Source organism: Haplochromis burtoni, unplaced genomic scaffold, assembly GCF_018398535.1.
Source record: "Haplochromis burtoni strain Fernald_Lab_line unplaced genomic scaffold, NCSU_Asbu1 Contig_49, whole genome shotgun sequence".
Classification (NCBI taxonomy): Eukaryota; Metazoa; Chordata; class Actinopteri; order Cichliformes; family Cichlidae; genus Haplochromis; species Haplochromis burtoni.
Window position 1 is genome coordinate 2,149,798 of NW_024582410.1, and position 26,933 is coordinate 2,176,730.

General features: G+C 41.2%; 2 protein-coding genes across 3 annotated transcripts in view; one reads left to right on the forward strand and one right to left on the reverse strand.

Moving 5' to 3' along the window:
* acss3 (acyl-CoA synthetase short chain family member 3) overlaps positions 1-9,055 on the reverse strand; it is a 51,843-nt gene extending 42,788 nt beyond the window's left edge. Inside the window, exons 1-7 of the mRNA XM_005923522.3 lie at positions 8,552-9,055; positions 5,840-5,984; positions 4,974-5,162; positions 3,290-3,424; positions 1,536-1,676; positions 775-855; positions 411-506 (exon numbers count right to left, since the gene is read on the reverse strand). Coding sequence (XP_005923584.1) covers positions 411-506; positions 775-855; positions 1,536-1,676; positions 3,290-3,424; positions 4,974-5,162; positions 5,840-5,984; positions 8,552-8,868 — 1,104 coding nt within the window. The 5' untranslated portion in view covers positions 8,869-9,055. The remainder of the gene's footprint in view (positions 1-410; positions 507-774; positions 856-1,535; positions 1,677-3,289; positions 3,425-4,973; positions 5,163-5,839; positions 5,985-8,551) is intronic.
* Positions 9,056-16,912: 7,857 nt separating this feature from the next.
* The window catches only part of lin7a (lin-7 homolog A (C. elegans)), a 48,396-nt gene continuing 38,375 nt past the window's right edge, over positions 16,913-26,933 (forward strand). For both annotated transcript variants that reach the window (XM_005923517.3, XM_005923516.3), the window contains exon 1: positions 16,913-17,016. In XM_005923517.3, the coding sequence (XP_005923579.1) occupies positions 16,980-17,016 (37 nt within the window). In that variant the 5' untranslated portion in view covers positions 16,913-16,979. The remainder of the gene's footprint in view (positions 17,017-26,933) is intronic.

Consider the following 26,933-nt stretch of genomic DNA (forward strand, 5'->3'; position numbering starts at 1 on the left):
TCTCCCACAACTTCAACACAGGAAATTTAAAGACTCAAGTCCAACAAATGCATCCTGCAAACTAAAAACTCTTTAATACCCGGGTTGGAAGGTGTAGACTATGTGCTGGTGTTCAACTGACTGGTACCAATAACCAAACAATAAAAGGAGCAAAAGTCTGGCACAGTCAGAGCTGCAGCTTCTCTGCAGCAGCTACTTCACCACATCTTGAACTTCTTCAGTTTCACTCCACATAAACTGGAGTCTTTAACCAACAGTGGCTGGCTTCAGTTTGTCGAGCCAACAAAGGTGTAACTTATTTAGCTCTGAACATTGTTCACTTAAGGTTTTATTGCACATATTCTGGCGCTTCCTGTTGTAATCTAACACCGCAGTAGTTAGTTTGAGATATTAAACTCGGAGGTACGTACCTCATAGAGAACAGTGCCGTTACCGTGTAGCAAAGGACCATAGCAGATATAAGAATGGCCAACCACCCAGCCTAGGTCTGAAGCTGCCCACCAAACCTGCCAAAAAGGGATCAATGTACCGAGTTGTCACAACAAAAATGCATGAAAAATTAAGTAAAAACTCATTTTACTTAAAGGCATAATAAATGTAAACAGAACAGCCAGTTGTATAGTGAAAATGAAATACCGCAAGTTGAGTGTAGGATTATTGTGTATTGTATGTTTAAATGGTAGAGGTCCTTTCAAGCAGAGAGCAGTCTGTCTCTGTATGCTCTTTGTTCTTAAGCATGGCACCACCTCAGAAGCGGATGCTTTATTGTCTTACTTCTCCGGGACTGAGTCCATAAATATTTGACATGGTCCATTTCAGCATCACAGCATAGCCTGCAGTGTCTCGCACAACACCCTGGGAGGGGGGAGATAAGAAAAACATTAAGACCGGTGGCAGGTACTGCACTAAGCAAAGAAGCACGGGTTTAATATCAATTTTAAACCAGCCACTCGGCGCTGCCTTTCCAAAGGGGACGGCATCTTGTTTCCAGATGACTGCGTCTCAAACCGGCACCCACCTTTTATTAGTTAATAGCGCTGTCTAAACATTCCTGAGCAAAATAGTGTGTCCTAACATCCTCAGCTATTGAGTGTGCCTTCTCAAAGTTATGGTCTCCCTACAGCAATAACTGAGAAATTCATGGGAAATTGCACAGGAAAAGAAAAAAAAAAAAACTGGCAAAAACCGCACTATTAAGCCCAGGAACTAGCCAGCAGGAGGATATTTTATATCATCTGTTGGTCAAAGACAAAATGATGCTATTTGAAAAGAGCCAGGGTTTTTTTTCCCCTCCATTTGAAATTGCCTGCAGGTAATTCGTCCTGCAAGAGGTTCAGCTCACACTCTGGAAAACTTCTGTCTTATTTATGTCATGTTGGGGGTGTTTAGATTGTGCCTGGACTGTTTTGCAGGCTCAAAGATCAGATGAGTCACACAGCTGCTGCATACAGAATGAGCAGCGTCTAGTCAAACACAGCTAAAAGTAAACCCTGTAACTCATCTGCATGTGAGTGTATGGTTATAGCTGCCAGTACCTTTGGCGTCCCAGTGGTCCCAGATGTATAGAGTACATACAACGGATGGTTGGAGGGCAAAGAGGCACAGTCATGTGGCCTAGCAGTGGCCATCTCTTCATCCCAGTCCAGGCTCAACTCGCGACTCATCGATACCCTTTCCTGAAGTATAAAGAAAAATAGAGATGACATACAGTCTTCACCAGATCTAACGTACCTGGCAGCACACCCAGGTATAAATCGCATGGATCTGAATGCACTCTGAAAAAGGGGAACTGTGTTAAAAATGGCTGTAATCCCTCAACGTTTAATCCAACTCTTGAATTCAAATCATGTCACGACTGTTCGACTTAAAATCCACAGTAGCATTCTAAAGAGGCGAAAACACAAAAACTGTGCCGTCATCCAAGTATTTATGGATCTAACTGCATGCTGCATGCAGCCAAACATATTTTGCCATTTATTTTGATTCTTTCACATCTGCGAAGATAACGCGATTCATTTGCTCGGCGACAGCCTCCTCCTGCTCACTGTGGAAGTTCAGCCGCTGCTAATGACTCGTTTTACGATCGCCGCAGGATGAGACAGTCACTCGCGAAGCAGCCGATCATATCTCCCAGTTATTTATTTGTCACAAAGTGTCACATAGATGAGCTCTCGGAGTGTGAACTATGAGGATCAATTCAACTGACTCCGATGGTTTTGACCATCTTGCTTTACTTGCTTGCCTATGAAGTGAGTCAGTCTCACATGCTGAGTAAATATATATTCCTTTATTTATATTATGTTCCAACTCCCATCTGTCATCGCAATCTGGCAAGCAGCAATCATTTCAGGTCATAGATTATTGCCCCTTACATCTGCTGCCGCTGACATTTCTTCTCATTTCAAACACAGACGTCTCTTTGATACTGCCATTAACATTTAATCACTTTTGGAGGGATAAAGAAATCCTCAAATCTTTTTTTTCCCCTCCCCTCCCTTGGCTTCCATAAAAGAGTGTCAAGATGAAGACATCATCAATATCACTCAGACTCTTGAGGCAAAGGCACATCTCCCACAGACATTTTAGCTCTCCTAAGCGCATTACTTTTTACTCACTTCACTGAAAGCACAGACAGAGCACCATCTTGGCTGATTTAACAACGCTTACCGAACAGCTACCTCCAGCTTACCGAATGCAATAATTTGCAAAGCAGCTGCAACCATCTAAAGTAGTGGTTCACAGATTTTTATGGCACTGAGCTGCCCGTGAATTTCTTGTATACACATTCCCTGTGTCCGACATGTATATAATCTCCCAAAAATCCAAACAGCGCTCTTAATTCACCGGATCCTTTCCTGACAGATAAGACCAGACAGGCGCAACAAGATAAAATAAACTGTGCAATGTTCATTTTATTTCACCACAGGGCTAGAGAGCAGTAGCTCAAACAGAGGCACGGATGGTAGCAATTCAGTTCGAGTAAAGAAACGACAATACTCCGCAATCTCCGTTAGAGGAAATGTTAAGTTCACCAAACATAACATTCAGCAGTGTTTAAGTGAAGCAGAACCAAACATCTGCTCGCCGTCACCGAGCAGCAGCTGAAAATGGCTCCAGGCTGAAGGCAGCACGGAAATACCTTTGAGTTCGAACCTGGCAACAGCCGAGAAGTGCAGGCTCCACAAAAATCCCTGCCTCCGACCGACACCTTCGATGATTTCAATGAGTCATTAAGTGTGCTGCTGCTTACTGTGGAAAAGGAAAATAACATTTTTGCTATGGTTTTTACCATGCTCGGCCTGTTGTAGATGAGGACTTTCGTGGGCCTGTGAGAGCTCATCTCCAGGGCCTTCTTCACCAGAGGGATGTACTCCACTCTTCTGCCTGGCTCGATGCCAAATGAGGCTGTAACCAACAGCTTGGGCTGAAAAACAGATCATTTGGGAATTTGGGTTCAAGTGTAACAAGCTTATAGCTCACTCAGGTATGAATCAGTCATTTTTCTGCCTTTCTACCAAACGAGCCATTACAGGTTTAACCTCCTAGTACCTGGCGTCCACATATGTGGACATCACATTTTGGGTTATTTAGACCAAAATACTCAATTTTGCTCTACAAGGGCCTGATATGCACTTACGAGGACATTATACTGCTACTGTTCTATCAAAATTTTTAACGAATACCCTCATTTGTGGCTCTTATTTTTCATAAAAACGAAAATAAGGTTTAAAAAAGAAAAAAAAAAGAAAAAGAAAAATCTGGTAATTCTTTGTATTTACGTTCATCGGGCCCCAATATGCCCAAATATCAAAGAGAAATTAAAAATGCATGCCGTGGAAGAGTTCGGGTCTTAGGAGGTTAAGTCTGCTCTGGTGTCCTGTCAAATGTAGTTCACAAACTCAGGGTTCTGCACATGATCTCAGTGTTCCTACCAATTCTTGGATTTGGAATGTACATGACCAAAACGGTAAAGGACACTTCTCCTATTTGGCAAACACATTTTGGTTCCAGTATTGGTTATATTCTCTTGAAAGCTTCTCTATGTTTCATTTCGGTAGGTTATGCAAAATTAATATTTCACAACAAATTTGTTCTGCAAAGCAACAGAATACACGGGGCGATCGTGGTTTAAGAGTTGGGAGTTCGCCTTGTAATCGGAAGGTTGCCGGTTTGAGCCCCGGCTCGGAGAGTCTCGGTCGTTGTGTCCTTGGGCAAGACACTTCACCCGTTGCCTACTGGTGGTGGTCAGAGGGCCCGGTGGCGCCAGTGTCCGGCAGCCTCGCCTCTGTCAGTGCACCCCAGGGTGGCTGTGGCTACAATGTAGCTGCCATCACCAGTGTGTGAATGTGTGGATGACTGGATGTGTAAAGCGCTTTGGGGTCCTTAGGGACTAGTAAAGCGCTATATAAATACAGGCCATTTTTTTACCATTTACATGCTTTATGCTAAACTGCATAAGCATTTATTTCTGTGTTAAAATGTCATAGTTTACTCTTAATTGTCCCCTAAGGAAGAAAGCAAAGAAAGAAAGCAATGCTCACTGCAGTACTTTCACATTTGTAGTATAACGACGTCTCTTCCACATTAATTTTTCTATTCTCATATTATTATTATTATTATAAAATCTCACTGGAGATGCCAGGGAAATCATTACCAGTGGTTCTGAAAGGAAAGGCGAGATCTTTGCACTGTAAATGAAAAAAGACACCTTTCTTCTGGCTCTAGTATTTAAGATGTCTTTAAGTATTTTAGCTAATGGCACATAAAAGTCAGAATTGTCCAATTACTGGTATTTGCAGTGATCCGCATCTGCTTACTTCATGTAAATACAGAAAATGAACAAAGACTTAGCCCAACTTCAGCCCGTCCCTGGTTTTTAATGAGTACGTATATAATACAGTTCATGCAGCCCTGTTGCTGAGGTTCAGAAAAAAGATCAATTTTAAGCAGAAGGTGAAAAAGCAGCGCCTAACCTTAGCGTGATTGATGCGGACAGACAGCTCTTTAGAGGCGAAGCCGCCAAAAATGAGGCTGTGTGGGGCACCGATCCGTGCACAGGCCAACATGGTGAACATGGCCTGTGGCACCATGGGCATGTAGATGACAACAAGGTCTCCTTTCTGTACCCCATTCTTCACCAAGACTCCTGCTAACCTGGACACCTGGATTGCAGAGACACATGGAGACAAAGCACAGATTTTTTTCGAAGTTTCCAATCCTTTTTTTCTTAAATTCCTGCATGAATTATTTTTAAATGTCTGCTCACAACAACCGTAACCAATATGCTAGCACAAAGCAGAGCTGATAACAAGGGTGGAATAGTCTTATGCATGCTGCATATGTTGTTGGATAATTAATGTAGAAAGAAATGCTTAATTTATCCATGGTCCAATTACTAATTAGCTTCAGTTGGAAACAATCTAGAAAGAAAGTCAGTATCTCTTAAATTTCATTAAATGTCATTAAGCCCTTGGGCCAAAAAGACCCTCAAAAAGACCCCCAAATAGTTTTTTTCATTTAAAAAAAAGAAAGAAAAAAAAGATTGAGTTGTTTTAACAGAATAATTGGTCCAAATATCAATCGACTCAGTCATTTTCCCTTCTTTCTTCTCTTTTGTTTGCTATCTATATGCTAATTATGGTTCAAACCAGCCGTCATGCTACAAAACTCTTGGCCAACTCTTTGATATTTAATGTCCAGAGAGCATTACAGTTTCTACTTTAACATGCTCATAATCCCATAATTTGTTTCATGCTGCAAAACAATGTCATATCATACTGCCATCTATGTCCATGTGCTGTTCAATTCTGCAAGCTCGGTTTTTATTAAAACTATTTACCTGGTCCTGAAGTTCCCTGAAAGTGATGATCTGTTTAGTTCCGGTCACCGGGCTGTCGTATATGATCGCAGGCTGCTGTGCACGGCCGCCTTCTACGTGTCGATCGACGGCATTGTAGCACATGTTTAGCTTTCCGCCGACAAACCTGACAGAGACATACACCTTCAAACAACAAGTAACGGACACATGAACAGAGACGCATGTCAATACTATAGTTAGCAAACATATTTCAGGTGACCAGTCATGTGCCAGCATCTTTACCAGCATATAACGTGGGTTTTTGCCTGGTTTAGAGCTCATTTTTTTAAAAATAAAAACCAGCCTGAGCCAAACATATGCAGCTGCTTTTGACAGTTGCACACAGTGAACCAATGTTCTTGATAAGGCAATCGTTTGAGCTCATTCTGGCACTGCGCATATGGATAAAGAGCAGCAGGCAGGTTGAGCAGATGGTGTCTGGGATCTGCTGTTTTGGAAGCCACATAGACATACAGACACGGTGGCCGTGTCCTTCATTTTCACTGCAGCACATTCAGACAGCTCTCTTTTCCTAGGATACATGGTATAGCTGACAACTCCACCCACAAAACAAAAGAAAAAAGAAAGGAATTTCAGTTTATACTATTCTCAGTGCAGGCTGCTGTGCCACATGCTGTTTTGTTTTACAGCTACATTTTGTTTTTTCTTTTTCCTGTAAGCATCCTATAATTTACTTTCACATCTTTAACTGTGGATGCAGGTATAATTACCCTTTTTTAATTTATTTATTTATCTTTTGCACATCGTAGGAAACTAACCACATTAATCACCTCACATCCTTTGATAGTTTTAATGGTTTCCAATTTTTTGTTTGTTTAATAAATGCCTGAACATGTCAGGCCAAACCATAACATCTGTTCTGAAAATATTACTTTTAAATATTTAACAGAAAAAATGTTGCTTTTAAAATCTGGGAATTTGACACTTTGTCATATCTAATTGTTGCTAGTTGGCTGCTTGGCCAAAACTAGTGGTGCTCTGAGACAATTTTTTTTTCTACTAACCCTTTAAGGTGGCAGCAACCTGATGAAACAACTTGTGTTTTATTTCTTTGATAAAAAAAATATATATATATATTTATCCTACTTTTTGGAGCTTCGGGGGGAGGATAGTACTCAACTTTTGGAGTACTAGTGCAGTCTGGTACTCCATTACAATATCCTCTCCATGCCCCCAACATGCACACATATACAATCATCATCACCTACGTACACACAGTATTGTTTACCCAAACATATATCATACTTCTGACTCTTGACTGACCCTTGATTTCCTAATTATTCCTCAAGCCTCATCTTGGGGACCATCCTTCCTCACTGACATGCCCATTAAGTTAACTGTTCTCACTCTCACAGGGAACCGCCTTAAATGTTCAATCATATTCTTTCCCTCTGTAAAAAGGAAAGAATTGCATTTCAGTAACTCTCAAAAAAGGTCCAAGGAAGACACAGTGGTGACCCAGTGACAGCATCATGAGTGGGCAAGGCTCAATGATGCACATGGGAGAAGAACGCTGTAGAATCAAATTGCCAAAAAAATTGTAATGCTAGTTCCCTTCTATGTTGTATTCTGTCACCATAGAAAAGTATCAGAATACACAGTGGATTGCCGTTTTTTTTTTTTTTATATATGGCTGCATAAAACCAGTCAGTGTCCCCATGCTTACCCCCCAACCACTGCCGAAATCAAGAAGAAGGGGGACATGAGCATCAGAACTGGACAGCTGGACAACAGACTCTGATGAGTCACAATTTCTGTTACATCATATGGATGGCTGGGTGCTGTGCATTCTTTACCTGGTGAACAGCTGGCAGCAGAATGCACTATGAAAAGAATGCAAGCCTACTGAGAGTCCATGCCTCCACATTTCTGTTTCGAAAGGGGGCTCCATAAAAAAAAAAAAAAAAAAAAAGGAGGCAGGTGGTCATAATTTAATACCAGACAGATATACATCCCACCAATTAATGCTTTCAAAAAGTGTTACCATATAGGGGTTCTCCTGGGAGCTTCCCTGCTCTAAATACCTGAGTCAAATAATCATCTGGGTAGTGAACTTTGCAGCTGTCTGTTAACAGCACCCAGGATAGTGCAATAAGCAAAAATGTGGTTTGTTTTCTGGGGTCAACGCGATTCCATAGACTTTCCATCAACAGCAGAGCCGTTTGAAGTCCACACAGTTCCTGAGCGTCACCCATTGGTTCTCAGCAAAACTACCAATCACAGAAGAAATAGGCGTTCCTCCAGGGATCGCTAACAACTTAATAACCAATCATAACAGAGCTGACGTTTCCCCTTCCTAAACCAACCACTCACAACAGGACAACCCTCCAGGTTATCCAGTTGTTAATCGTACAGTCACGCGCATAAAAAGAGTAAAATGAGGAAGCTATGATGAAGGGTGAAGAGAAAATAAACCACAATATCGTGGTTTCTATGTGAGTTGTCCAAAAGTTATTCATTACTAAGCAAATAACACCTTCGGGGTAATGAGATTATTGAGGGCGTGTGTCCTCTCTATGGGATATTATCATACATGAGAGAACGCGTTGATTTCACTCATGAGAGAGGTGGCGGTCACGCACAGGTTGTTTACCACGTTTCATTCCAACTCGCCCACACAACATTAAACACCAGCTGTTCTGCAGTTCACGTGTAGTTCACACTGAAACCTACCAGTTTGGGAACACCGGATCCTCAACGTGCAGAGTTTTACTCCACGGCTCAAACCAGTTTATGTCGCGCCCCACGTCAGCCCAAAACTTTTCAGGGTTGTCCCTGGCCGCCGCGAAGACTCGGCTGTACGCAGCATCAGACGCATGCTTTCTGCAGCACTGCGTGGGGAAGTGCGACTTAAAACTCCCAGATGTTTCACCTGCATTTCGCTTTGCTGCTGCACAGAGAGTCCAAGCAAACCTCCCGAGTGTCTTCTTCCGCAGGACAGGAGCGCAGTTATTCAGACGCTGGGCTGAGTGTTTTACCCTGAGAAGCATTGTTGCTGGGGGCGTTTTTTGAACTTCCACGCTGTTTTCCCGCGTCCCTCTTGTTTTTGTGTGCAGCTTTGGAGCCCGCTTCTACAGTTCAATGCTGAGCGACGTCATGCGGGCCCACTTAAAGGCAGAGGACTTCTGCAGAAATTCTTAACAAGTGCCTCAGGGAAGGCTGTGAACTATGAACTGGATGTAGTTGATGCTGCAGGAGGATTTTAAAACACAGTCAGCGTGATTACACAACACATAAGCTCCACCGCAGCTTTCTTAAACCAACTATTTTGGGTGGAAAATAATCCCAAGACATTTTTGTAACTTTAAGCAAGAATTCTGCCGTGCAGTGCAAAGAAGAGAGGAACATTGTTGATAGCAACTGTACCTCCTGTCCACCGGATTTACTTATTTATTTATTTTTGTTTACTTCCAGCATCATTAAATTTTAATTGTCCTCGAGGTAATATCAATACTCCCCCTTGAGTGGAAAAATGCAAATAGCCCCACATCTGCTAAAACTGATCATGGCGTGCATTCATTTGTTTGCTTGTGGGTATTAATGGGAATAATTACTCGTGTAGAGTCATTTAAAAGCCTTAAGAATATTTGCATCTTTCATTAAGCCGATTTTCCAATACAATCACAGCACATGAGCAGCGGCAGCAGCTCTTTGTCCTCTCAGATTGTGCCGCCTCATGCACTTCTTTCCCTATCACTGGTAAATACCCATAATACAGCTGACCCCTTGAAGAAGTGTGCCCCTCGCTAAATAACTCATCCATCTCATATTTCAGATCACCTGTTTATGTTTATATATGCTGAGCAGTTGCGCTGTCCAGTATAGGTGGTGCAATGATAGTTTCGTTATTGGTATCAGAACGATATCAGCATTATTAGATCGATACTTTCTTTAAATCCTGTGTGTTTAGTGTGTAGTTTACTGATGTCTTACATAGATTATTTTTGGTAATGAAAAAATATACCTCAAACGTGCGCTATGAAAAGTATCTGGACCTTCTTGTGTTGACTGTGACTTCTGTTTTATTTATAGCCTCCTACAGCACATTTAAACACAGAGAGATCCTTTAGAGACAGGAACATTTACATTGCTGTTTACATCTCAAAAAGCCCCATGGTATCAGATGGATACTAAAATTTGAACTGTGGCACAACACTACTTTCCACCAGAGGTGGCCAACTTGAGTTGGATTGCAGCTACTGGCTATATGACACTTGTCACCATTTCAGTAAAAGTGGGGGGGAATAAAAAGTTAAATCTTTATCCCAGCTAGCAAAAGATATCAGTAATCAGCAACTGATTGATGCCTTCTTACACCCATCACCTGCACGTCTTATCCTGCAGGTATTTGAGCATAACAGAACTATCATTTTCTTTCTTTTTCAGTTTTAAACTAAGTATTGATTCAAATCTCATCATATTTCAACCATGCTTTCTCCTCTCATGCTATAATTTGTTTGGCCAAAAGGTCTCACTAAATGACAGCAAGGAACTGCCATATATATATATATATATATATATATATTAGAGTAGCTGGTGTTGGCTGAATATGTATCATTCTCTCTGGCACCTTACGTGCATAGACCGCTATCTATTAACCACTTTCACAGGCTAATCAGGCCCTAAACTTTTCATAACTTTATATAAGCCCTCCGTCTTGATTTGATGTGATGAGTGTGAATGTTTTAAAGCAGAAATCAGCCGACTGCCCTTCAGAAACCGATGGAGAAATGATTCATCACTCTAGCCCGCAGTGTCAGTTTGAAAATCAAATTCGTTTGAAGATAATGATCGCTGTTTTACATTCTGAATGGGTTTTAGATGCAGTTGTCAGAAAGACTAACGAATGATTTCAGTCAATATCATTCATGGTTTTAAGTGAGTGATACTTCATAACGGTTTATTAGAGCTGAGTGAATTTACTTTCAGCAATTGCTTCATATACAAAATACTAGAGGCACCCAATCATTACAGGAAATAAATAAAGGTGAAAGCCATTACCCCTTGTTAATTATGCTCTTAGTGCATTCATGATAAAATAGGAGATGAGATGAAGTTGGACTGAGGTATATTTCAAGGCTTTGACAAAGCTCAATATACATTGGGATGTATTCATGTTTTCAGTTTGCAGAAAGCATCAGGATGGAATTATGATGCCGTCACACAATCAGCCATTACTACTTGACAAAGTAAATTGGTGCTGTTTCCCTGAAGGGGGCGTCAGTTGTCTGTTAGAGCTTGGGTGCCAAATTTGTTTCTGTCCATGAGCCACCTACAGCTCAGTTTGAACTCTCAAGTGCACCGAGCACTTTATCTTGAAAAAAAAAATGGACAAAAAAAAGACAAAACAATTCACAAAACAGTTATTTCCACTTTAGTTTCAATGTAAAAAATGTGCATTCTGGGGGAAAAAAACATTAAATGAGCCGTCCAGAAAGACATCCTGAACATCCTCAGATGTCTTAAGAATAAATATGTCTCAGTTTTCCCGCATCCATTCAGTCTGCTGTCATAAATCAAATAATAGTGTCAGCACAGTTCCAGCTCTGTGGCTTAACCACCTTACTTCAGTGTGATAAAGCAGGTCATGGCAAATGTCTTTGCCAGTAAGAAGACACTAACACTGCTGATCATTCAGACTTCTGGCTCGAATGAGTTAGTTTGCACAACCAATCTGATTGCATTGTCCATTCTAAACAACTCGCAGCACAGTGCTGACTGGTGTAAATTAAACTGAAATGTCCCTTCTTTCTCTTCTGTTTTCATCTTTCTGTCTCTGCAGAGCTGTCCACTGCAGTGGGCTTTTTAATGTGCAGATTATAGCTGACAGGCCATATGTTTCACACTCTGTATTAGAGGTTTAAATCCCATAGTGGTGCTGCCGAAGTGGGTCACAATCAGTGTGACAGGCTTTGTTCAATATAGTATTTGAAGGTGGGGTTCTCTGTGTGCTGGCCTGCCTGACTTCAGAAGGCCAATTACATTCACCTGCCACTTTATTAGTACACTTCATGAGTATCTGGATTCTTTCTGCCTTCAGAACTCTTGTCTTCATGGCATAGATTCAATATGAATAAACATTCATCAAAGATTTCAGTCCAGATAGCATGCCATCAGAAATTGTTTACACTATGATCATCAAGGGATGGAGATGGTCAGCAACAAAACTCAGGTAGGCTGTTATGTTAAAATGAAGCTCAGGTGGTACTAAGCAGCCCAAAGAGTGCTCAGAAAATATCCTCCACACCATCAGACGCAACCAAGAAGCTGAGCTATTGCAGGATGGATCCACGCTTTCTTGTTGTTTGCACCAAATTCTGATCCTACCATCTGAATGATGCAGCAGAAATCAAGGAAGGGGATGTAAGGGGAGAATCCCAGTAGATCAGCAGTTTCTGAAGTACTCCGACCAATGTCTGGTACAAGCTAGCGTGCCACATTTAAAGTCACTTTAAATCACCTTTCTTGTTCATGCTTAGTTTGAACCTTGTCTTAACCTTGTCTGCATGCCTAAATGCAATAAGTTGCTGCCATATGATTGGCTTATTAGATATTTGTGTTAATGAGCTGTTGAATAGATGTACCTAATAAAGTGACCATTGAGTGTAAATGTCCCACAACTGTCTTTTTTTCTTAGCAGATATTAACAATAAAGAAGAAAGATGATTTTCTGTCATATGAACGGAAGAACAGCAGATTAACAAACTCTCGGTTATTTCAAAACAAGGATCAGTTTGGTACTCTACTTCCTCCCCCTCGGTTATCCACACATCCAAAGTTTGGCCAAAGTTTGAGACCCACTCACAAAAGTGCATCTTGACTTGCCTTAAAACAAAACTTTAACTGTGAGATTCATAGTTTACACAACAGCCTGGAGAAGTGCATGCGCATCTCCATCCTTCACTTGGTTGTTCATACACAGGAAATTAGTTGCATCAACTTGTCTCGTTAAAGAATAAATACAATTTTAAAGAATTATCTGTCACACGTTTTTCAAGATGATGTTTTTTTCATTATCTGCCTGGCACCGTCTGATGGAGCAATATAAGCAACCCAGCTGCTGTGGAAAAGCAGCCTGTCATCCTAACACAAAATATCCAATAAATACTTTATTTTCGAGACGTTATCGCTCAACAGGAAATTTTCATCTCTTTTTTTTCCCACTGTGGCATGCCGGATGGATCACAGTCAGTGCGGCACAAGGATTGGAGTCGATGGTTGACAAATTTAATAATGGCCTGTTTTAATAAGCAGTTGTTACCTGGAAATGAAACCCATGTTATCATTTAGTGAAATACTTATTTCCCTCACCGTAAAACCACAGTCGGATATATTCGAGCTACTGTTTTATAAAAGCTTTACTCTCTGTGTCAACCAAACAAAATCTAACCTTTATGGATTTTATTAGCCTTTTATCAAAGCCATGTGAGTGATATTGATCTTTTTTACGAATGTGTGGCAGGAAAAGGAATAAGGTTCCAATTTTTCCCCAAATGCCCATATGACCTTACCTGTTGAATTCAATTTGAATGGGTACTGATGGGAATTGAAGATACAAATAGAACTTGCACACTGGCTAATGCTCTGAGCTTTGATCTGCTAGGCAAACAGTCCAGCCGTCTGTATTTGCCCTGTCCACATGGCCTCTTGCATCTCCTTCTGTGGAAGTGGAGGCATTTCAGAAATCAATTCACTTGCAGCTTTGCGGCTTAAAGACCAGTGCAGCATAATCCCAACCTCGTAAAAAAAAAGCAGACCTGTATTCCAGCCCATATAGATGGAAGCCTGTAATCTCGCCGTGCCCTCTTTCTGTGTGCTCTCTAAGCCCTCGCCCTCTCAAACCGTCCTTGCAGCCTACCACTCACCACTATTTTGCATCTGCACACAGCTGTGTGGGGCTGTTGGTGGATTGAATTTGCTTTTTTTCTTAAGGACTATGTGTTTGTAAGAAGCGTGCAAGTTTAGAAACTGTTTAATTCAAATGCAGAGGAAGCTGTTAAATATTTAAAGTGCTGAGGATGGAATTTAAATGATATACAACAGGGGTACGTTAAATTTATTTAATGTTTTAGATATAGCAGCCAATTTGAAGTGAAGTGAGGTAAAGAGGTGTGGTATTTGCCTCCCAGCTGGGTGTGGGCTAAAATATTTAGTGCAATGCATGACAAGATAAATGGGATTTAAGTAAAATGTCTGTATTTATGAGCCTAGGTTTTGCTCTGAACAGCTGTGCACATATTAGTGTAAGTGCTAGTCATTGCCTCAGGTGTGTATTCATGTTTACAACTTGCATTTGTCATGGCAAAGTCATGGTTTGTGAGCCATGTGACACGTCATGCTGCCTTAGCATCTCTCCAACCTGGGAATCTCTTCTTATTTCTGTTGAGCATGGCTTCTGTCAGCTGTAATGTCTGCCCATATATGAGACACGCCAAAGCAGCAGGCACCATTAGGCAACAGATCTACAGTAAATGAAGAGAGCCAGCGGTTTGGCACCATTCTGTGGTAGCACATAAACATGAGGATTAATTCTTAAGCCCTCCAATTTAGGTTCACTACCGTCATTCGGTCCTTATCTGGCTGTATGCAGTGCATGTAGCCAGGAGAGAAGATAACAGGCGGTATGCCTCAGTGGTTCACAATGAGCCTTCACGGCAAGCTTGGTTGCAATCACCTGATCTCTGAAGTGCAAGGATTATAGCTGTGTAAGTGTTCATGTGTGCACAAAACACACATGTGAGCATCATTGTGAGATTCAGCATGCAATCCAGGTCGAGCTGGTTGACTGCAATATGGTGAAACTTTTCAAATACATTACTGTGACAGATGGAATACCAATTTTGACTGTTTTTCAACATATTATTAGCTTAATGACTAAGGTCCGCCATCCCTCTTCTTTTAAAAGGTATCTTATGTGTCCCATGAGAGCACTAGTCAGGCTACCTCTTGTTTTTATGAGCCTAAACTGAGTAACACTCCTGATGTCAGAATGCAGAGCTCTCTCAATATTCAGGAATATAAAGATCTATCTTAATCTTAATTTGGCTTTTGACTTGAAGTACTGAAGTGTTATATCTTTATGCTTAGTTGTTAAGGTTGTAATGTATGTTTTTAAAATCAGTTTTGTGCCTGACATTTGCGTGTAATTTCATTTATGGACTTGCCATCAAAAGCACTTTGAGATGCCTGCTTTTATCAAAGGCACTTAAGGTGAGTTGAGTCAAGTAGACAGCGCTGAATAGAAAATCATCTTGTAGTAACGGTGACTAGCTGTTAGTTCCGATTCTAGGGTTGAATCATGGCAAAGGTAACGCCCTTGTATGTGGTGTTTGGTTATTCTCCTCACACCTCCGTGGCCTCCAACTGCTCCAGTTTGTCCAACAATCAAAACATGCTGGGTTAATTTTCTTGTAATTGTGCCCTTGACCAAGGCACAGACTTGAAGCGTGGAGTTGATCCCACGAGCCCACTGCCTCAAACACTAAGGATGGGATAAATGCAGAGAATTGTTTTTCCTACAGGGAAATAAAGGGTCTCTCACTCTGTGAAGGCCATGAGAGGCTCCAGCCTCCCTGCAACCCTGAATAGGATAAGTGGAAGAAGATGGCTATGATAAACTGTAAAAAATAAACATGTTCAGTAATATGTGGACTTAAATCAATTCAAAGAAGAGGTGTGCTCTGGCAGTTTTACATTGTCTGTATTCACAAAGGCAGGTTCTTTAAGAAATGGCTCACCCTGTTTGGTATGCAAGAAGACAGAGTTGTGCACAGAGTCCTGACTGTAACTCTGTGCAACACTTTTGTGGTGAACAGGACTGTCTGGAAGCAGGACCAGTGCTTTTCACAAAACCTTTTGTGCCTACGTAAGAGTAGAACATTGCAATTAAGTTCCCAAACGCTGCTGAAAACCCATCAAGAAAAGGGAACTCTGATATCACAGCTGCAGCCTATATCCTGTGTTTTAAACAATATGTTCAACATTAAAACTTTGAATACAACACGGCCGCATTCTCTGTTGAACTTACCACATTACTCTTTTTCCTGAAAAGCTGGACGTCTTTTATTTATCGATTTCATTCATTGAGATAAGGTTACATTAAATCAGCTTTTCAAATTAAATGTAGCTTGCAAAACGAAATGAAACATATGATTGTCAGACTGCAGCGCTATACGATCAGACTTTTTGCCCCCTGTTAGCTATTAGAAAAACTGTATGGCAAAGTTTTCACAAGTCCATATTTTATATACAGCACAGGATTAATCCAAAGATTGTGTATTAAAGATAAATGTAGGCACTGTGACCTCTCAGAGCCCTGTTGTAAAGCATGAAGGTGCTTTGAAACCAGATGTGAGGAATCCCAAAAGGTTGAATCTGTTCATCTGGACCTAACGTTTTCGTTCAGATGAACAGAATCAACCTTTTGGGATTTACTTACCTGGATGATTGAGCATGCATCAAGACATATGTGAGGAATATTTGACACTAAGAGACGTTGCATCCTCATAGGTAAGTGATTTGTAAATCATAGTAAAACATACCCTGCTTTAGTCTACCTTTTTAATCTAAATAAGTCCGTAGTTATTCAATTCAACATTATGGTGTATTCAGTGAGGCCCAAAACTAGCATTTGCGACCATAAACTAATCGGGGAAATAGTTTCCTGAGATCATAAATTAAAGCCAAGGTATTGGTGCAACCATAAGAGTCTCCCCCTGCTGGCTATTAGAAAGAGTGCACTTTTAAAGCGCTTCCAACACTTTTTTTGTAGACAGTATATTTTTGATCTAATGTAAAGAATTTAAAAAAATTAATGTATTTTTGGGTTTTTATATGTTATCAAATTCATTTTCATCTTGAAAAATTCAAATGATTTTCTATTTTTTTTTTTAAAAGCCAAATAAAACGTGAACACTATTTTTCATTAAGAGCGTAAACAGCAGCGCATAAAGTGCAAAACAGCTGATAACAGCACCAGGTGACGGAGATGGATGGAGATAGTCTAATCCTCTCCCAGCCACTCCCAACCTCTCTCTCTCTCTCTCTCCCCCTGTGATGCTGCAGCTCCTGTAGGCTCTTCAGTCTCCAGTAAACAGCAGTCATGGCGACAGTGGTCCAACCGCTCACACTGGATCGAGGTAAGGCGCTCGGAGCTTTGCAGTCTGTGCATGTCACCGGAGAGATTATTTTCAACCTTTTTTTCCCCCCAAAACTTGAGCGAGGATTTGGTTAGATTCTGATGTTTTTTGGTGTGTGTGTCCAGCTCGGATTTCCTACACATCGTCTGCGCGAGTCGCTATTTCAAGGCAATATGAGCTCTGGCTTTTCTAAATAAAAGCCCGTCGGTTCCGTCCGTGTATTTTTCCAGACCGGAGCGCTCAGTTCTTTCGTCAAACTACCGAGGGTGTTTCTGCGAGCACGAACATCTTGAAATTAATACCCTTAAACCACTTACAAGGCGTCCCGTTTAATTTCATCTGTATTATGTAAGCCCTTTGGCAACATTGTCCCGTTAAAGCTCGCTTTTTGATCTTCATCTGGCGGAGACAATAACGCTCAAATCCTAAAGCGCCTTGACACGAAAAATCTACTTTGTTAGACGGGAGATAACTTCTCAGGCTATCTGAACTGGACAGGTGCAAGACTGGCTGATTGGTTCCCTCATCAGGGTGTAGATGTTGTGTTTTGTACTTGTTGGAAGCGGTGTGCAAACAAACCGCAGTTGAGGGTTAATGTTGTCCTGTGATGTTGCCTAGCCTGTTTTGTTTTCATCTCAGTTAGCGTTCAGAGCTGTTAGTAATTACAGACTTTGTAACTTAGACACACACTAGTCCCCTGATCTCAATCATAAGATACAATAATAATGCATGCAGGCTGAAAAAATGTTCAGTTTCCCACCTAAAGATGCTGTACAGATATTTAAAATACACTAAGGTCTCTCGTAATATCATAGTAATTCCTCTGGGAGATTTGAGGAAGTACAAAATGTCCTGTACACTTGAGAAGATGCCCTTTACATCTCAACACTTTCATCTTAAAGGAGTCTATTTTTGAGGTCACTTTGAAAAATCCTCCCAGTCGCACATTCAGACCAAATGCAGATCCGCTGGTGAAATGTAATATTGCGCAAGCCTTGCATAGGGAATGGATACCGTCAAATATAGAGAAAGCAGACACCTTAACGCTTTACTCTGTGCCAAGTAAAGCCAGCGTCAGCTCTCCTTCCAAACCACATGAGGGAAGTATATAAATACTCTTTATTAATTATTCTGCAGGGATTAATCTGACTGATGTCACTCGTTATTGGCGATTTAAGTAATTAACCACATTAACATCTACTGCTAAAGTATACTATTTTTTCCCCTTCCGTATGTTCAATTTGTTCTTCAGTGAAATTTAATGTCTGAGGGCAGTGAAGCTTTACAGGTGCACAATCTGCTGGGAAGCTGCAGAAGTGCTGTACACGCAGAGTTAATGAAATGAGCCACAGATTGAATCCAGCAATGAGATAAACAATGCAACCTAAGCTTTTCCCACCCATGTCTCATAGTAGACTATAGATTTATTTTAAAAAAAAGGAGGCTCTGCTAAGCTGATAAATAGATTTTTAAACAGCAAGGCAAGGAGCAATGTCCTGCAACTTGATAAATTGTCAGCATTCAGCCATGTCTGATCTTAGTCATTTGCTTGGGCAGTGACTCAGCTGTGACCTTCGTGTGTACACACGGGGCCTGATCCATACCCACAATCTGGAAAATGCAGCTGTAATGGCACAAACAGTAGTAATGATAGTTTCACGCAGGAGCTGTCGGAGCCAGGTAACATTATAGGCTTCCTGTCCTCGGATCCTGCCACTTTGGTGAAAACACTATAATTGCTAATGAAAAGGTGCACTCCTCTCGTTTTTGGGTGGAGGCTTTTGCTACCGGGTTGCTGAGTTTGTTAGGGAGGGAGAAAAGGAACAGAGATGTTCATTTCCAGAGCTCCCACTTGGTTTGCAGGGTCACAGCAGGATGAAAAGATATTACATCATTGGCCTTCCTGTTATTGTCAAAGGAAATGACTGTGATAAGCAAGCACCGTAGAGAACAATGGATTTGAACTTCGCTGTATAATTTTTAAAAAAGCCTTTTATTCTCAGTAGATCTGGCATTTATGTAAGTGCAAACTGACACACACCGGAGATGAAAACCTTTCTGTATGAAACAGTGAGAGCAGAGGGCACTGTGACTGAAACTTCCAGAGATAAATTTAAACATCTATTAGGTACGGCTATGTTTCAGGACCCAAATGCAGGACTCAGAGACAATGGAATGAACTAAGTAAGGCAGCTTTAATGCTGTAGCTTGAAAGCTCAAAGAAAAAACAAGGATACAAAAAACCAGAAACTCCCACAAGGTTGAAACTAGAACCAAGAGAACAGGAAACAAGGACCACAAAGATAGCATGAGTGGACGATGCAACAACGAGCAGAGTAAGACTGAGGACTAAAATACACATAGGATAACGAGAGGATGGGCAACAGGTGGCAACATAGCTGGACCTAATGCAGACTAACGGGACAGGGGAAACGAAACTGAGTGCACTATACACTAGACACGAGACTGTCAAAATAAAACAGGAAGTATAATAAACACGGAGATTAAGACTAATCCACACAGGCTTGACTCGGGGACTGGGGAGAAACAGACGTGGGGAGATGACTGACTGAGGAGACAGAAAGGGAACATCAGACACAGAGACAAGAGAAAAACAAACATGAAAACGAGACTGACTAAACACACGAGAAGACTAGACAATGCGGAAAAAAACTCGAAATCCACACAGAACCGAAGCATACTTTATACATGACATAAATATAACTATGAACCTAAGAATCACATAGAATATTCAAAAAATAAACTGCATATTGTTCAGAAACTTTGTACCAGTACCATGACAACGCCGGCAAGCTGCATGTTTCCAGTGAAATGCTTACTCGCTGATGGCAGGATAATGCTGGCCACGTTCTCCATTTCAGTTTTGTGTGTTAATCTGTGTTACTTGTTAACTGGTTGTGTTTTTTTGTGTCATATTCATTATTTTATAATGGTCTGCCTGGTCCAGAATTCAGCTCAAAAAACATTGAACTAATAAAGCTCGTTTGCTGAATTGTAGTCCTTCCTTTTAATTGCATTAAAGTCCTTCACTTTATAAAAAATGTCTGGAATGCCAGCAGGGTTGACCACTCTGTGTCTAAAACACTGCTTGTGTAGACATCTGTGAGATTACGGCCTCAGTAAACACTTTCCTGATGAATTTCTGGACTCGGTTACTAATTTCAGGATGTATTGATTAAAACATGAAGTCAGTTTTGTACGATATTGTCATTATTACAGTCAGAGAGGGGGATTGTCTATACTCATTAGCTAATGACTTGTAATTTTAAGTTGCTAGCCAGTGAGTATAAAGTGTTCTTAGTTTCACAGTAAGATCCTCTAATCACTGGTTACCTCTTGTTTTAAAACACAAAGATGGTGACGGTGACAAAGGATCCATCACCAATCCATGATGTAATGGCATCTACCGCTAACTTTCATTTAGAGTCTTTAATTGAGCAAAAGGTTGATGGAGATTTTCATCAGTTTAACCAGTGAATGATGTGCAGTAGACGCCTGGCATTATGTAGTTGGTGTTAACAATTGTAGAACAAGGAACGTGGTGTGGAAGTCTCCCCTCAAAAGCCCCCACTGTTTGCAGTTTTCCGAGCTAACAAGTTAACCCCGAACCTGTGGTTGGAAGATTAGATGTTTGTTCCTAGCTCTTCTGCACCACATGCTATGGGATGAAGACACTGATCGGTTCTTTATCCCCACCAGTCTGTTCATTTAGAAGCTGCAAAGCAATCTTTATTCATCCCTCACTTTGCTGCCATTGTTCATTTCAACCCCAAACGAGTTGGTGATTACGCCTGGGCTTCACGCGCATTTCCACAAACCCAATTGTTGGATATTGCACTGACCATAGCTAGAAGGAAGATTTTAACTCTTTACACTCACTCTAATATCCATGCTGTATCTGTTTTAGTTAGTACAAATTCTCCATTCCCCCGAATACAAAAACATAAATGTAAAATTGTTGAATTTAGCTGCTTGTTACAGAGGTTTAGGGTGGCCGTGGATTAGAAGGTAGATTTAAAGAAGGTCATTTACCGATCAGAAGGTTAGTGGTTCGATCCATGGGTGCTCCTGCCAAAGTATCCTTGGGCAACAATCTGAACTCTGAGTCGTTCCCATTGTGAAAGTTAGATGAGACTAGATTACAAAAGTTAGATAAGATAAGTTAGATGGAAAGTGCTTAGACAGAGAAAAAAGTGTTTGTGTGAATGGGTAATGACACATGTTACACAAAGCATTCTGATTGGTCAAGCAGAGTAGAAAAAGTGCTATTTAGGAACTAGTCCATTTGCCATTTACAGGTTGAAACTGTGTTAGGGGTGAATGCATTGGTTTATCATTGTTAGAAGATTGCGGTTATGTTCCTTATACCTACAGCTGTACAGCATGTACAAGAAAGTGGTTTCTCAGCAGTGCATTTCTTCCTGTGAGGTCGTGATCAGTTCAAATGTCAACAGTAGAAGGAACCCGTTATGAATCATTTTGTTTTTCCTCACTGTGTTGCAGGGACCTTTGGAATAGAACTTTTTTTTTATACAGTTTATGTCTTCTTGTCTTAGCACAGTGAAATGAAAAACTGCAAGATCTGAGAGATTGTTGTGAGTTCATCCATTTGCGGCTAGAACATATTTCCATCACATCCACTCATGCACATGGCTGTGTTTAAGGGATTAAGGAGGTGCTGACAAGCTGACGTCACTTATAGCTGTCTATATTTTAAATGGCCTCCTGTTAATGCAGAAATAAAGGTTCTCTCAGTAATTGTCTTGGAGGGACATTGCCCAGTAATTACCCAGGATGAAGACGACAATAAGAGTGTGATGTTTTCTGGCTCTGTTTTCGCCACAGGCTCCTGCAGGAGCCATTACCCTTCTAGGAGTGATTTATTTCTTGTGGAATCGCTGCAGTTGGACAAATTAAAGCTTATTCTCTTGGCATGAGGAGAGAACTTGGTTGTCCCATTTTTTTGTATTCAGACTGTGATTTCTTTTGTTTTTATCACTGCCTTTAGCAGCAGAGTTGCCAAGGGCACCCAGGTCAAAGTGGCAGCGGCAGATGGCAAGGGCTTTTCAGGACAACTTACTCCCAGATGCATGACATCTGGATAGCATTTCTCAGGGTACAAAGGTGCAATTCCCGTCAGAGAAAGGTCATTAGAGACTTTTTCTGCCTGTCACCCTCCGAGATGGAAAGCAGCATTTCATTTAGAGTTAGTATTTGAAAAGAGGATCGCAGTTTTAAATCTCAGCGTTGCAGTTTAATAAACGCAGACAGACGCGGACGTGTTTATTTACATTGTTGCAGTTTTGTCAAACTGACACTTTTAATACTGAAAATGGATTAGGCTAAATTTTGTAAACTGCTATAAATGACTAATTATGTCAGGAAATGGGAACAGAGCCCAGTGCAAAAACATCCCCTCAATAGTGTTGTGGAGCGTTGAAGCCTTTATTACGTGTTACTGTGGCTTTGTTCAGCTCTGTGCCTTTTCTCTAATCAACAAATGATGAGGATGACCTTTTTTAGTCACAGCCTGATGTTTTCAGGGTATAATGCCACACAGACAGTGGCAGCTATATAATCATTTTATACCGCAATATTTGTTTTAGATACTTTTTTACATTGTAAAATTTAAAATGAGAAATATTGAACTACTGTTCTAGGAAAGGGATTACATCATGTGTTCTTTTCAATATATAAGTTGTTGGTTTGTCTAGAAGCTGCATTCATCTCCAATCAATACTCCAGATACTTGCTGATTGGTGACAGCATATTGATAAAATATTTCAAGAACTTCAGTCATCCAAAATAACTAGAGCTAGCAGAATTTGCCAAAAGGTAAGACACAGTATTTGTCAGAGAATTAAATCATTCAAATGCTCCAAAAGATGCTAACAACATAGACATGGTTAAGAGGTCCAATGTACACCTCTAGAAATAGCAATGTAAACAAGCAACCTAGTAGTTAGCTTGCTAACTGCTAGCTAATAGCTAGCTATTAGTTAGCTATTAGCTAGCTAATAGTTAGCTCTAGTCATTTTCTAATATTAGGCTGTTAGTTTATATAACCTCAATTCCCAAAAGTTGGGGCTTTATGGATTATAAATAAATACAGAATATCATAGAGTGAAAAATTAGCGATAGAAACCAAAACTGTTCTTTGTACCAGGCGCCTCTAAATGTGTTTATTTATGTTTAAAGTTGGGCATTGTAATAGGGAGTCTGTGGAGATTGACTCACTTATAGAGTTAGCCTAAAGTGGAAGTTAGAGGAACTGCAGTTTTGGTACTTATAATTTTTTTTTTTTCTTGTTTTCATCTTTGGAGTTCGGCACTTATAACACAATCTATCAACAAATCCTCAGCTGGGATCTCTTACAATGCTATAATCAGTTTCTTCCACTGATTATGTCCCTGTTCAGCAGTTTTCCTTATTCTCCTTCTCTATTTAATTTTAATTAGTTAGAAAGTCAAGAAAGATGAAGCTGAAAGAAAAAGTAATAGTGAAAGTCGATGAATTTACATGCCTGGGGTTAAATTCTCAAAGCAATGGTTCACAAGAGCGGTGAAGAACAAAGTGGAGGCAGGGTGGAGTGGGTGGAGACGAGTGTCAGGGGTAATTTGTGATAGAAGGATAGCACAAAGATTGAAAGGGAAGGTTTACAAGATGGTAGTGAGACCTGCGATGATGTGTGATTTAAAGATGGTGGCTCTATCATAAAGACAGGAGGCGGAGCTGGAGGTGGCAGTTTAAAGACGTTAAGATTATTATTGGGGGTGATGGGACGGGCAGGATTAAAAATGCATCAGAGGGACAGCTCAGGTTGAGCAGATTGGAGGGAAAGTAAGAGAGGCAAGGCTAAGATGGTGTGGACATGTAAAGAGGAGGGATAGTGGATATACTGGAAAACAGATGTTGAAGATGGAGCTGCTGGGCAGGAGGAAAAGAGAAAGACCACACAGGAGAAGAAGATGCTCAGGTGGAAGTAGATCATCTGCTGTGGTGACCCCTAAAGGGAGCAGCCTGAATAAGAAGAAAGAAAATCAAGAATGAACAGCTGGATATGGCCAAGACTTTGTATTTGCCTTTGTAAACAAATTAGTCATTTTCAAGTAGAACTGCTTGGCCAGGCTCAATTATATTCAACTTGATGTTCAGCTACAATCAAGTTATCCATTTTTTTTTTTAACAAATAAAAGTTTCCTTGGTACTTTTATATTATTAAAAATGTTTTTCTTTCAAATATGATTAAAAGCAGACCAAAAGTGAACATCATCACCAGTGACCCAGAGCCGATAGGAAATTTCAATGTAAAGTTCAGATCTCAATTATCTCCCAGTCTCTTTGTGAATACAGCTGGCACACTTTGCTCAAAGTTTTCCGGTCACGTTCATGTAGGATCTCGCACTGAGATGTGAAAAGGAATACTACGTGAATCTCTCTGGATAGTGAAAAAGCCTTTGCCTGGGTATTTGAAGTCTGTTTGAAGCGCTAGACTCCCTTGAACTGATGATATCAGAGCATAAAAAGCACAGGAAAGACTCGGTAATAAAATCTGTCTTGTGCAGTTGAAAATAATCCACATTTTAGTGGCTTTAATCAAATCAAAATCAAATCAAATCAAATCACTTTTATTGTCACATCACATGTGCAGGTACATTGGTACAGCACATGTGAGTGAAATTCTTGTGTGCGAGCTTCACAAGCAACAGAGTCTGAACAGTTTATGGCTGGGGTGACTGGAGTCCTTGATGATCCTCCCCGCTTTCCTCAGGCACCGCTTCCTGTAGATGTCTTGGAGGGAGGGAAGCTCACCTCCAATTATCCGTTCAGAGCACCGCACTACTCGCTGGAGAGCTTTGCAGTTGTAGGCGGTGCTGTTGCCATACCAGGTGGTGATGCATCCAGTGAGGATGCTCTCAATGGCACAGTGATAGAAGGTCCTGAGGATGCGGGGGCTCATGTCGAATCTTTTCAGTCTCCTGAGAAAGAAGAGGCGCTGCTGCGCCTTCTTCACTGTTTTGTTTGTGTGTACTGACCACGTAAGATCCTCAGCCAGATGTACACCAAGGAACCGGAAGCTGCTCACTCTCTCCACAGCAGCGCCGTTGATGGTGATGGGGGTGTGTTCAAATCAAATCAAATCAAATCACTTTTATTGTCACATCGCATGTGCAGGCACACTGGCACAGCACATGCGAGTGAAATTCTTGTGTGCGAGCCCCACAAGCAACAGAGATGTGCAAACACAACAACACAAACCAGCAAAATACAAGAATGGCTACATCTGAAACTAATAAATATATGTACAATATATAATAGTGTATGCATTTCTGGATGTGTATACTAAATATTTTTCTGTGTGTGTGTGTGTGTGTGTGTGTGTGTGTGTGTGTGTGTGTGTGTGTGTGTGTGTGTGTGTGTATACACATTTTACAAATTAAATAGTAAAAAAATAATAATAAAATGAAATATATAAAAATATACAGAGTTGAATATGTGCAAAACAAGTGGCATTTATATACAGTGTGGAGTGCATAGTGTTGAAGTTCCAGTAGTGAAGCTGAGGTGTCTATGACGTGTTCAGCAGTCTGATGGCCTGGTGGAAGAAGCTGTCTCTCAGTCTGCTGGTACGGGACCGGATGCTGCAGAACCTCCTTCCAGTCTGAACAGTTTATGGCTGGGGTGACTGGAGTCCTTTCCTCCATGGTGCCTTTAGTTATATCTTTTTCTTGATGCTTGTTGCTATGAACCTTCCTTCTCCTTCGATCTTGGAGGTTACTGAACATTCTCTTCATTAGTTTATGGCTGGGTGTAGACCTGCGAGTCCATTGGTCGCGATCGAGCATGTTGTGTTGTGTTGCGTCCTCTCTGCTTGTCTACTTCAGTAATGGGGTATTCTATCTTTTTTGCCTAGCGCATTCCTCTGACGTAAATGTTTGGAGGGAGGGAATAGGTTAGTTCTTTCATTATTCATCTTGCTCCGTCACCTCACCCTCATAATTAAATCCGTGGCAGGTTGTCAGTTCGGAGCACACTTGCACGGGCACTAGCTGGGACTATTGTCGCATTATGAAGGTATCTTAGAGGCTAAGTGTATTGTGCAGTGGATTGTAGAGTTGGTCGCGAGTCCGGCTGCTCAGTTGTTTGCGCCGGCATATAGCAAGATGGATTAACACGTGTATACGTACGCTGCTAGAGGATACCAGGCACCAGGAGACGCTGGTATGTGGCATTATTACAGCTGAGTGGCTGGATGCTCCTCAACACCGTCGCAGAATCGGCATCGTACCACGGATAGATGGTTACGGTTTCAAGACAGGCTCCTGAGGGTATGCCGCTAGTCGGGTGTGTTTCCCTTTGGGCGACGCCCTCATGTCTGCCGAATTACTTTTCACCGTCTCCCTGATCATGACGAGAAGAGGCCGCTACTAGGACCCTGGGCTATTAGGCGGCGCTCATATCTGCCATTTACGAGGCTGTCTGCGCAGGACGCTTGCCTGTCATTCTACATTTGTATTTTGTATTCTTATATTTTGTGGTGTATATAATACTAAAACGAACCGGATGTCAGTATGCTGTAGGAGTTGGAAAGAAGAGGCGCTGCTGTGTACTGACCACGTAAGATCCTCAGCCAGATGTACTCCAAGGAACCGGAAGCTGCTCACTCTCTCCACAGCAGCGCCGTTGATGGTGATGGGGGTGTGTACTTCTCTGCACCTCCGGAAGTCCACTATCAACTCCTTTGTCTTTGCGACGTTGAGGGTGAGATGGTTGTCTTGACACCAGTGGGTCAGGGCGCTGACCTCCTCCCTGTAAGCCGTCTCATCACCTTGGTGATAAGACCCACCACTGTAGTGTCGTCCGCAAACTTCACAATGATGTTGGAGTTGTTAGTG